Source organism: Octopus bimaculoides, chromosome 3 (genome assembly GCF_001194135.2).
Source record: "Octopus bimaculoides isolate UCB-OBI-ISO-001 chromosome 3, ASM119413v2, whole genome shotgun sequence".
In the NCBI taxonomy this organism is placed as follows: domain Eukaryota; kingdom Metazoa; phylum Mollusca; class Cephalopoda; order Octopoda; family Octopodidae; genus Octopus; species Octopus bimaculoides.
Genome location: NC_068983.1, coordinates 31,777,853 through 31,791,380, shown reverse-complemented (window position 1 = coordinate 31,791,380; position 13,528 = coordinate 31,777,853). Strand labels below are relative to the sequence as shown.

Sequence of the window (13,528 nt, the reverse complement as noted above, 5' to 3'; positions counted from 1 at the left end):
AGAGAGAGAGAGAGAGAGAGAGAGAGAGAGAGAGTATAAAACAAATAATAAAAAATAATATAAAACAATAAAAGATAATTATTTCTGATATAGTCATAAGGCCAGAAATTGAAGGGGAGGGATTAGTTGATTAAGTATTAGACAAAGTCAACCTTGGTAGGATTTGAACTCATAATGAAAACGGCTGGAACAAATATTGATACTCTAATGACAAGCAAAGCAGCTTGTTCTAAAATCTCTATAACAGATGCAAGTAGTAACTATATGGAAGGAGACCAAACTCAACATTAAGATCATTGAAAAGCCAGGGAGTACCATCAAATCAGTTATGTGGGATGCACCCATTTGAGAACTGCATGGTAAGTAAGATTAACCCTGGCATTAAGTGTAGAACTAGAAATGTAGTCTACAGCATAAGGTGCATAGAGGGTGCTTGTAAAGACAGGAACTTGACATACATTGGTGAGACATCTAGAAGCATTATGGAGAGATTAAATGATTATTTGAGACAACATGATGACAAAAAAACACTTCTCCATACTCTACCAACATGCCAAAGACCAACATGGAGGCACACTGGGTCGACTTGACATTCACATTTTATCCAAGTACCTGAAGGAACCAATACTCAAATACAAGAATATGTCCTCATAAATGAAACATACCCTGTACTAACTAGGAGATACAAGTAGAAGGTAGCGAATCCCCAATACCCACAGTTTATATAGATACAGATAGATTTGTTAGTAGGCTGTTATGTAGGTGAATATATATATAGGTAGGTAAATAGATAACTAAGTAGATAGATAGGTACATAGGTAATATGGACAGACAAGCACACACACACACACAAAAGAGACATGTGACCATATACACACATGCACTCCACACACACATCCATACATAACAGATATACATACATAGTCACACAAACCCATACACATAGATACACAAGGAGACAGAGGTATACAAATACACACACACAAGGAAACAGAGGTACATACACACAGACAAACACATGAATATGCAAAATACAAATGTACACACATGCATACATATATACATTTGCATACACACACACACATAAACATATACATACATAAGTGTATACACATGTGCACAAAGAAACAAACAAACAAAAAGAATTCAGCTCCAATAAGGGACAGAGTCAACAACTTCTGAAGAGGTTACAAGAAGCAATGGAAATTTTAGAAAGAAAAAGATGCAAATGAGTATAAATTGAACAAGTGAGTGTGTTAATAAGGTATTAAAACAGAATGATTTGCCCCAGACATAACAAGATATTCTAATGATTTGCCAATAATCAGTTAAGGTGACTTTGGTTTTAGTCAGAGAGAGTTAAGTTTCAAGCTCTTAACTGGTTGATTAGTAGAAGCAATGAAATGTTAGTAGAAGCCCACTTCAATATTTACTGATTAAATAATAACCAACACATCCTCAAAAATAGAGAAAACTAATAGTTCAAAGCTCTATTTTATAAATTACAAAACAATATCATACATACTTGCATGTTTTTTGGTAAAACTTTCACTGTTTGGACTGCACTTCTTAGACTTGCAGTAAAAAAGGTAATTTGACATAAAAGGAACACATTTCCTGAAATGAAAAGTAAAATGAAAACACTAAATGAATCTGAAGTATATTGTATACATTTACAATAACCATCTCATATTTCTTTTAGCAGGGTTGCTATTTAGTATATTTGGACATTTTCAAGCTTGAAACAGCTTGTTGTATAAGTTTATAAAACAACCTGTGTTTCCCCAGTAGGCTAAACCTATATAGCCGACACCTTAACTGTAAAAGAAATAAAGTACATGTCAACGAAGAAAGCTGAAACAAAGAGAGCAGTTTCAATTGATTGAAGTTTCTTTTTAGTGCATTGCATTGTTAGCCTATCATGCAGAGTATCGCTGGGAAATTTTCCAATATAATTATTTTAAATTGTTAAAACAGAAAAAAATTCACAAAAGAACCCCATAAAGTTATTCTATGTTAGATTAAACTTTGCTGAGGAGGGCTGATAAGACTAAAACATATCCAAAGTTGTCACCGTAACTATTAAAGATCAAACTTCTTCCCTACTGTACATTTCCATTTAATTTTCAAAGTATTTCAATTTCAGTTCTTTCAATTGATGTTAGTGTGCACTTAATCATATATTCATCATGCAAAAGGTATGAATACCTGAGAAATTTTTCAATGAAGCAAAGAGAATTGTGTATTTTGCATAGGGACACAACATGATGGTAGTAAAAGAGAAATGCTGATTGTGGGGCCGGTTTTTCATCATCATGATTCCACAACCAGTATCGCTATTGGATAACTCGCTTCAAACAAATGACTGAAAAGATTTATGGAATTGATTGTTCTTCACATAAATCTGAGAGGAGTCATCAAGATGCTATTCAGTGTTTTTCAGTTTGTGTTATTAAATACCTGAGCAGTCATGGTAGTAGGGCAACTTTCTGCACATTCTGCATATAATGTTGCAATGGATTGCTGACTGGCAATTCAAGCTGGCTGTAGACAAGTGTTGCTACTATACATTTTGGGAGGAAAACCTAGAATTTACCTTCTCCCTCCATAACATCAACCTTAAGAAGTCTACTGGTGAATGTGACCTAGGTATCAGTGCCAACAATGATCTGCATTGGTGGAACCACATTTCTAAAAATTATCAAAATACCAAAGTTGTCTTAGCATCATTCTGTAAGATCTTTGTCAGCTGCTCACTACCTATCTATTTAAAGGTATATATATAGCAATGGTATGTCCACACTAACAGTTTGTATCTCCAGACTGGAGCACCCATCTTGTCCAGAATATTGAGCTACTGGAAGCTGCCCAGAGACATGCAGCCAAACAAATACCCTCTATTAGTCACCATATCTTGAATGTATTTCTTCTCTGGGCATTGGCATACTTAAGTTTCAACACCATGTAACTGACTTGGCAAAAGCCCACAAGATTAGCCACCATTTTCTCAACAACTTTGGCCACCTTTTTGAATTCAATACCACTTACACTCATGGACATGATTATAAAATCCACAAAACAACGCAGCACCCATGGTTTTCAAAAACATTTTTGCTCAGTATTGTTGAAGCATGGAATAAACTACCTGTATCAGTTATTAGCACAGTGCATCCTTAAAAAATTCCATACTTCCTGAAATTTGCAAACACTACTCCAGATATACCTATAAATCCCTTCTTTGTTCACCTTTTTGTCTTTTTGTATCTTATTCTATGTATTGTGCATGGACATCTAACTTTCAACACCATCTTTATTGATATATATGTCTGCTTTGTTTGCCCCTTCAACCTTTTCTGAAGAGCACTTTATACAATAAGCTTAGGCAGTGAGCTGGCAGAATCATTAGCATGCCGGGCGAAATGCTTAGCAGTATTTCGTCTGCCACTAAGTTCTGAGTTCAAATCCTGCCGAAGTCAACTTTGCCTTTTATCCTTTTGAGGTCGATGAAATAAGTACCAGTTAAGCACTGGGCTCAATGTAATCGACTAGTCCCCTTCCCCCAAAATTTTGAAGGCCTTGTTCTTAGAGTAGAAATAATTATTATTATTAACATCAAACATACACACACTGTGTCTTTCCCATGAAAATCCTTGATACCTCATAGCATTTAAATTGTATGAAGATCACTATTTCATGTTTTTATTTTCTATTTATCATTTAACATAGTTTTCACTCTGAAATTCTCCAAGCTGTTATGAGTTGCAAAAAAAAAAAAAAAAAAAAAAAAAAAAGCTATAAACAAAAAACAACAGCATGCTAATATTAGAAGCAAATCATAAAGTAAAAGATTTTCAGTTATGAACATTAAATTAAATTAAATTAGACAGTTTATAAGTATGAATTCAAGATACAAAAAATGTGCACAAAAACGTTCACAGGAATGTTCAGGTAGTTATTACCATAGCTGATAACAAAGGGATTCTCTATAAGGATAAAGGCAGATTGCATGATATTTTTGTGTGATGTATAGAAGTGAGACGTCGGCCCTGAATCAAGAAGCTTTATGATGGTCAGAAAAAACTGAACGTGCACTTCTGGATGAATACTGCTAATGTGCAAAAATGATGGAACACAAATGAGCTGAGAGAAAAGCTGGGTATAAGATGTATCAGATTCAGTGTGCAAGAGGAAAGACTTTATTAGTATGTGTATGTGATGCCAGCTGCATAAACAAGTATTAAGTGTTTGAAGAAGATGAAACCTGTGGGAAAGGGAGATCAGAGATGACATAGAACAAAATAAAGACTGAGCTCAAGAAGCTGGACCTTATGAAGAACAAAGAAAGCTGATGACTAATACAATGTTATAATGCATGAAACGGTCCTGCCATGTGTGCAAGTAAGGCAAAACTGTTGTTAAAATAGTGGTGGTAATGGAGGTTGGGATGTATATCAACATTAGGTTTCTCATCCAATACATCAAATTAAGCTGTCATCTTCTGTTAATCCCTCACCAATATAATTTATCACTCTACCTTTATTCTCTTACCATTTTTATCAATCAGTCTACTTCTCTTCTATTGTGACACCTGTGTAAAGAGAGGTCATCATGTATCTGTACACTCTAAAATCAACCAATTTTACCATCACCATTCCCTATTTTTATGCATTAATCACTTTCTTACCATCCCTCATTTTTATTGCCATCCCATCAAACTCTATTCAATTTCCTTGTTGACAATTGACATATAGCTATCATTATTTCTTTATTATTATACACTCCCAATTAGGCTTCAATCCCTACACTGTCTTTTCCATCATACATATGCTCTCTCTCTCTTTGTCCTTTCACTTTGTTGGTCACTCACTTTTCTGCTCACCCTTCCACCAGTCACATTTATTTGGAAAACTAGAGTTCTAACTCCAATATCTATAGAGACACTGTAGAGAGGACATTTCAGTCTTGTAGGAAACAAGACAATTTTGTAGTCCAATAAAATGATCCCAATACACCCTAGGCATCAAGTTGAAGAAATCATGCCATAAATTGGAATGTGTGTATGCGTGAGTACAGCCTTTTGACTCATCCAAGAGGGTAGTAACTCTGAATAAGAACTGTCTGACTGTAATGACCCATCCAACACATGCCCATATAGAAGCTACCTCGCACACACACACACACACACACACAAGTAACCCAAAAATATGTATACATACAAGCACATACACAAATATTTCTTTTGGCTAGTCACATAAACACAAATGGGATAAAGGTTCACTACAGTTGTTTCAGATACATTTTTTTTATTGATGAATAATTCAATTACACCATCTGTACATACATCATCATCATCATCGTTTAACGTCTGCCTTCCATGCTAGCATGGGTTGGACGATTTGACTGAGGACTGGTGAAACCGGATGGCAACACCAGGCTCCAATCTGATTTGGCAGAGTTTCTACAGCTGGATGCTCTTCCTAATGTGTAGTGGGTGCTTTTACGTGTCACCCGCACAAGAGCCAGTCCAGGGGCACTGGCAACGATCTCGCTCGAAAATCCTACAAAGGCCAGTCAGGCGGTATATATATATATATATATATATATGTCTGTACGTATTGTCGTCGTCGTTTAATGTCCGCTTTCCATGCTAGCATGGGTTCATACATTATATTAATGGTGCAACACTGAGTACTACCATCTGTTGATAATTGATGAAGAATTAGGGACCTTCTATGCTTGTCTTTAGTCTGTTTGTGCTCTCAATATATGTTATACATTGTTTACTTTTCGTTTGTGTATTTACTATATATTTTTTCACTTATATATATTTGCAATATAAGAATGTGAAAATATGTTGTTGTGCTGACCTACTGAAAGTAGTGACAATAGTTCTTCTGATGATGAATAAGTAACATCAATATATTATACATGCATCATCATCATCAGGTCTAAACATCTCTCATCTATCTATAATTCAATGCTGGTAAAGGGTGTGACATGTTGTCTATCTGGTTCCCTTTGGCAGTATATCAAATAAACAAAGAATGAAAAATCAGGGTATACATAATGACATTAATTATAATAAGAACAATGATAATGATTTATTTTTAGGAAGAAAATGGAATTAATTAACAGAGAAACATGGTGTAGAACTGGTTTTAATATTTACTGACATTAAGGTAGTGAGCAGGCAGAATCATTACTGTGCTGGACAAAATGCTTAATGACATTTTTTCAGAAAAGAAAATTCTGATTTCAAATGCTGCCAAAGTCAACTTGCCTCTCATCTTTCTAGGGTTAATTAAATAAGGACTGGGGTCAATGTAATTGAGACTAGCACCCTCCTCGAAATTTTCTGGCTTTGTGCCTATAATAAAAAGGAATATTTCCTTTTTTGAGGGAGGGGGATGGTGGATGAAAGAAAAATTGTCAAACTGTCCAACCCATGCCAGCATGGAAAGCGGACGTTAAATGACGATGATATTGATGATGATGGTTGTAGCAAGGTAGAAAAAATGAACAAAATAAGGAAAGAAAGAAAACTGTATAAGGGGTGCTGAAGAATACCTACCCTAAAGGAATTTTGATACAATCAATATGGAACCATTTATAGCAACTACTGCACTGAAATTCAACCGTTCCAAGCTTCCGTCCCTGTTTACTGAAATGAAATAAAAAAACATTTACTTATTTGTCAGGAATATAAATGAAATTCAGTAATTCAAACACTGGTGAAAATAAAAAGGATTAAATTTAAAATATCTAAAAAATCTGTATTTTTATCTCTCTTCTATTTATCAGCCATAATCATCTTGACTTGTTATGTGGTATATATATTCCCTAGGGAATATTTAAAGCATAAACCAAAAAACAGTATTGCAAATTAATATATCTGTAACATAATCTTACTGTATGGCATTATTTCCCTTTTAAGCAAAAGCACACAGACTGATTTTTTACAAAAGCTTAGAACCTCATAATTGTATTTAATGCAAAGGCTTCATAATCTTTGATTTCAAGTGTTGGTTCTTAGCTCTGCTGTTTAGCTACCTGTAGAAAGGACATCAATCAAATGCAGCTAACATTCTAGAAGATCTGATACCTTTTTACTCAACAGCTAGGGTAAGTGAGACACTAAGAATTAAGTATACTGCCAAATACACAATAAAACACAAGTCATGGATTTAATCTTAAGACATGTGAGTTATTAATCCAGTGCTACACTATTCATATTATTCACTTGTATCAAAATAAGTATAAACCTCTTAATAATAATTCAAACCTACTTACTTCGAATACTGGGAAAACATGTTAATGATTACATCATATTTATAGGGGACAGAAAATGAAATTGGATGATGCTTGTGATTTACAATCAAAGCTAAAGTCTCCAAGAATATAACATTAAGTAAAGTAAAACAAAAGAGGCTTTTTGATACTTTGCATTTCTTCACTTTCAATCAAGTTTCCAAAGCTGCCAAAGTCACTATCATTTGAAAGAACTGCACAGAAATGGTTTTCACACATCAAGGAGGGGAAATCTGACCATACAGACTATGCATTCCAGCAACCTATTTAGTTCTACAAGAATTGATTGAATGAGCTCATCCATAAGGATCTGCACCAATCCACAAGGAAATTAACCCAGCGGATGTGATGCATTCTTTGCTTGATGAGCATGATCCAAAAACTTAGTGCATAGGTGCCACATGCTCTGAATGAAAGCGACAAACTCCAGCGGTCTTTTATCATCATCTAGCTAATTGTGGATACAAACAGATTTCTTTACTGCATTGTTACTAGCAATGAAAAATGCATTATGTCAATATGGAACAAAGCAAAAAATAGCTGAGTCCCAAGATGCAAGCAACACACTGAGCCAAGCCAGAGCTGTATCCATGCAAGACAATGATCTGCATTTAGTGGGATAAGGAAGGGATAATCCACTACAAAATACTTGGAAACAACCACATGATTAATGCAGAACTTTGCATTTTAGCAAAAGCACCAGCTCAACGAGGGGTCCAGCTGAAATGAACCAACTGGTGACTTGCTTTTTCAACATGATGACACTTGTCCCCATGTTGCTGATTTGACCAAAAATGCTATTTGAGAACTTGACTGGGAAATTCTATAACACACACCATATTCTCCTGATATAGCAGGATACTACAGATTTATCACCACAGCTGCACTGGAAGATTGTCAAGTGCTTTGTAAAAATGCAGTATTTTTGGGAGAGTTGAAGTTTAAGAGAATGTTAACACGATTATCTTTCTATCATTATTATTTTGAAGTAAACTTGAAACCAAATAATAAGAGATAGTTATGACAAAATTCTTTTCCTCAAATCAGTAAATAAATTGGGTACCAAACTTAATTTGTAAGTACTAGGGTTGATTTGTTCAACTAAACACTTCAAAGCGATGCCCAAGCATCACCACAGTCTAATAACTGAAACAAGCAAAAGACAATATATTACAAAGGCGAGGATTGTAAGTCCGCAGCCTCCGCCAGTCTCTCTCCTTGTGTCGATAGTCTTTCCTATTGTCCGCTCATCTTTCCAAGATGCCTAACCGTCTTTCTGGTTTGTCAGTGGCTACCTACCACAAGGTCTTAGATGTCTTGCAAACAACTTGCACATGCAAGCGCTACCAGTCGAGAACTCCACATACCGGAAGCCAGCAAGTGTATAAGGTCATCAGGAGAGAATGCACGCTGTTTCAGGGCCTACCTCTCGACGGCATCAAAGTTCTATTTTTGTAGTTTCCTTGTTCTCGTTCAATATTGCTAACATAAAAAATATCAGTATCAGACATCTGTGGTGATGATGATGAAGATAAACTTATTGTATACTCCAACCCATGCTAGCATGGAAAGCGGATGTTAAACGATGATGATGATGATGATTTACTACAATTCAAAGGAAAAGGGTAAAAGTGGGAACAGAAAGCAACAATAAGTCAAATAAAGACAGCAATGATAGCCAAAAGGAAATGAATTGTACACAGCATAAAACAGTAACACGAACAGGAAAAGAGCCATAAAGTAGAAAGGCTGCATAGGCATGTTAACAAATTTTGCTTAACCTCTTCAATATTTTCTGATAAAAACTTTAAAGTCATTGTTAGCCAAATACTAACAACTGATAATAAATTACTTCTTGTTATCAACCTGCTTGACACCTCTCCTGGATTTGTGATACAAAAGTCTCTCAGTTTAAAGTGTTCATATTTATATTAAAACCTTCCATTTTAATTTTGTATACTAGATCTCTGTTTAAGATATGTTTCAAACACCATCATTTTAATGTCTATGCCCTTCTTGTCACCAACCCGTATCCATTTCCGAGCAAGGTCACATCTCCCCAGATATGTTTTTCATGGAAGACTAGAAATGGACATTGTATGATGGGGATGCTTGTTTAACAACAATCACATGATGTCAAGGTAAGAGTATATACAAACACACACACATGTATACCTATGTACATATGCATACACAAACATATTTACAATTGGCTTCTTTCAGTTTCCATTTACCAAAGCCACTTACAAAGCTTTGGTTAGCCTGAAATCACATGGCTGAGAAGCAAGCTTTGTTACCTACAGAGCCACATCTGTGCTTAGTGATAAAAAAAATGTTATTTTATTTAATCTCTCCTCCTTTTCCAGCAACAACAACAATAATAATGAGCTTATAGTATAGAATCTTCGTTGCACTACAACTCTGTGTGTGACTGAGTGCAAATTCCCTTTTATTTTAATGTTTGGAGTTAGGAAGGCTATCCAGTTGTAGAAACCATACTAAAATAGACAGTAAAGCATGACACAGTCTTCTAACTTGTCAGATCCTGTCAAACTGCCCAACCCACATCGGCATGGAAGGAGGAAGTTAAATGAAGATAATGATGTGTGTGCTTGTTGAAAACAAAAGCCTCGCTGTTCATTTGAAGTGTTGCTTGTTTGTAGTTTGCTGTGAAAGCATATCTGGATTTCTTGACATGTGAGAGCTAATTGTAAGCAAAATCTTCACCTTTTGTACAAATGGTGTTTGTAATCCTCTGTGAAAGCATATCCAAGCTTTTTGTTGTTCTATACACTAGGGGATTATTACCTTGCTTGGAAACAAGTGAGGATTAGTGTCAGGAAGGGCATTCAGTCATGAAAATTCTGTCTGAACAAGATCTCATCTGATCCAGAGTTGTAAAATTGGCAGTATCACGATCTGAAACCATCTGGTTACTGATACAATTGTATTGTATCTAGAAGTAGAGTGGTCAGCAACTAGATGGTAAATGTGCAACAAAACTTTTTGATAATTCTTAATAGACTGTACAGAAAACTTTTAAATGTTTGATTCACACTTCTGTGAAGCATTGTATGTGTATGTGGGTATACAGAATATCTATGTGAGTCAGAGTCATTCATAAAACCAATGTTTAGCCCTTGGACCGGCAATGTAAAATGGAGAAAAAAGAGATACTGACAGCTAAGTGATCTGAAGTTTCACTTAATAGGCTATTAACCAAATATCTTTTCCAATCAATTATTTCTCTAGACACACACATACCGCTGCCGCCACCGCCATCATTGTTTTAATGACTATTTTTCTGTGATTGCATGAGTCAGAATAAAATATGTTGAGCCAATTTTCTAAGACCCTTACTGTTCCAATCCGATCTGTTTTCAAGTAAAACAATAAATCCCCTAGTTTTTTAAACATGACCAGAACAATGGCTGTACATGACTTTACTGAAGATTGCAAATAAACATCACTACAACTACTTATATGACAGTAACATTTGCTTACAGCCAGTGTGTGATCTCAAAACAAGGATACACAAACATGACTGGCTTCTTTCAGTTTCTATTCACCAAATCCACTCATTAGGCTTTGGTTGACCCAAGGCTACAGCAAAAAATGCTTTACATACTAGCTCAAAGTGCTGTACAGTGGGAGTGAACCTGAGACCCTATGATTAGAAAGCAAACACCTTAACCACATAGCCATGCCACCATGATATATATATATATATATATATATATAAACAGACAAAAGATAAATTCACACTCACAAGGGATTGGTTAAGTGGAGGCAATGGTAGAAAATACTCAAGGTGATACATACTGGAATTTAGCAGGGAAAAATGTGATCATGAAGCAAACTTCTGATCCACAAAGTTGGTGATTTGCTGTATATGAGAAGATGCATCAAGCTAAGTAAAATTGTTGTCAACCATACATACATGCTTGTCCTTTTCGGGAGCTGGTGCCATGTAAAAAACACCCAACATACTCTGTAAAGTGGTTGGCGTTTGGAAGGGTATCTAGCCATAGAAACCATGCCACAACAGACAACTGGAGTCTGGCCAGCTCCACGTCAGCATGGGAAATGGATGTTAAATGATGATGGATAATCAGCACCATCTTTGATGCTGGCATGATGTTGATGGTTTGACATCTGACAGTTTTGAGAACCACGTCATGCTCCAATGTCTGCTTTAGTGTAGTTTCTATGACACAATGTCTTTCCTAATGTCGATCCCTTTACAGGGTGTACTGGGTGTCTTGTTTGTGGTATCAGCAGTAGTGAGGTCACCATGGAGTGTGAAGTCCTTTTAGTTTTGTCTCAAGTGTATGTGTAGCATCTGGCATATAAGTTTAAAGAATACAAACAAGTAACTAAGTGAAAAATTGTCAGTTTATATTCTATCAATGATTTTGTGTTGTGTCCACAGTCAAAGCACCTGACTCTCAAAGAAGCCTATTTAGTTTGGTTGTAATTAGCTATAATATACAGGTAAAAGTTCACTACTGTAAGTAATGGCAACACTGATTAACAGGCAAATGTCTCATATTATTAGGTGTTGGACCAGTAAGCCTCTTACTATAATACATGTAGTGTTACTAAATAAAGCCAATGATACAAAAAACTGTACCTAGGCCATATGCATCACATTCTTTGAGAAGATGAAAATGTAACATGTATATGTAGTTTATTTGGATGCACTTGGAAATATAGAAGATGTCAAAGATGCAGTAACTATACTCCTGTCCTCACCTACAATCCAAACAGTCCTAGATATATCATTATCATCATTTAACATCTGTTTTCCATACTGGCATGGGTTAGACAGTTTAACTGGAGATGGTAAGCCAGAGAGCTGTATCAGGCACTAGACTGGAGGTCAATTTTATCATGCTAGCGCTAGTGCAGAGTTGTTTTGCAATATTAAATGTTTGTATAGTATTAAAATAAGTACTTTCAAAGCTGGTTGCATTTCTTGTCACTGTCTGGTCAAATATTTGTGTGTGAATTGGTTTAATTCCATCAGTACTCTTTTCCCTCATCATAGTTATCATTTTTACATCCATCTTACCAGGTTGACAATGCTGAATCAACTTGAACAGTGCATCATTTTGCTTATCACAATCCTTTGTCAATCTCTTTTGTTGTGTTCAGCATCCTGAGGTCATACCCACACACATGCACATTACTTGTAACCATATGCAAAACTTTGCCCTTCTCAATTCCCCTCTCAAGCCACCTCTACCATGAATGATCTCTCTATCATTGGGCCCTCCATCACCTACATAACTGCATGCTTTATTATCTTTTTCTCTGATGCAAGTTATCTTGTTCACTGCCTGGAACCATTCCACTTGATATCCATCACTCATTCTTAATATTGACCCTTCCCACGTATATTTTATATTGGTCACCCTTCTGTACCACCAAACTATCTCTTCTTCTTCTTCATGACTTTACTTCTGCACTACACCTGCATCTCTCTTCACACTCTTGCAACCTAACTACTAGTAATCTCTCTTCTCCTTATCCTTCCTATCTCTATTATATCATTATCCGGCTGCTCCTCCCTTTCTGTACTATCAAACATCACCCACTTCCCCACCAGCTCTTATACATCATTAATCACTCTCTATTCCTTGTTCACCATTTCCTACATTCACTTCCTCAATGCTACCCAATTTCTACAGTCTCCCTCCAATATATATTAGCATCTCTCAACACTTGTTCTCCACTCATTATATTCACCACTTCACCCATTCCCCATCTCTAACCACCTGAACTCCCTGTTTTTCTGTCTCCAATGTAGCAAGAAACCTGTTCTATTGTTATCTTTCCTTATACTTAAACCTATCATCTCTTTGTACAGAGCTTACTTGCTCAGCCAAATGGATTCTTAGTCTCACAAGCTGCATAGCGACGCGACTAGTTCTGGTGCCATGCAAAAAAAAAAAAAAAAAAAAAAATTTGTAAAAGTGGATGGCGTTAGTGCATCCACTCATCAAAGCAGACATTGAACATGATGCAGCCCTTGGACTAATTACTTGTTATAAACCAACCCATGACCGATAGAGACATTAAAATATGATGATATATGTGCGTTAATACACACACACACACACGATGCGGATTGAATCCGTGATCCAGTTTGAATTGCTACTTGAAACATTTGAAATGCTTCACCACTGAAATTCCGATTTACAAAAGCATACGGCGA

At 35.9% G+C, this 13,528-nt stretch overlaps 1 protein-coding gene across 3 annotated transcripts in view; it reads right to left on the bottom strand.

The window, feature by feature from the left end:
* LOC106883251 (set1/Ash2 histone methyltransferase complex subunit ASH2) overlaps window positions 1–13,528 on the bottom strand; it is a 154,711-nt gene that overhangs the window by 129,923 nt on the left and 11,260 nt on the right. For all 3 annotated transcript variants that reach the window (XM_014934184.2, XM_052966127.1, XM_014934185.2), the window contains exons 4-5: window positions 6,572–6,661; window positions 1,526–1,617 (exon numbers count right to left, since the gene is read on the bottom strand). In XM_014934184.2, the coding sequence (XP_014789670.1) occupies window positions 1,526–1,617; window positions 6,572–6,661 (182 nt within the window). The remainder of the gene's footprint in view (window positions 1–1,525; window positions 1,618–6,571; window positions 6,662–13,528) is intronic.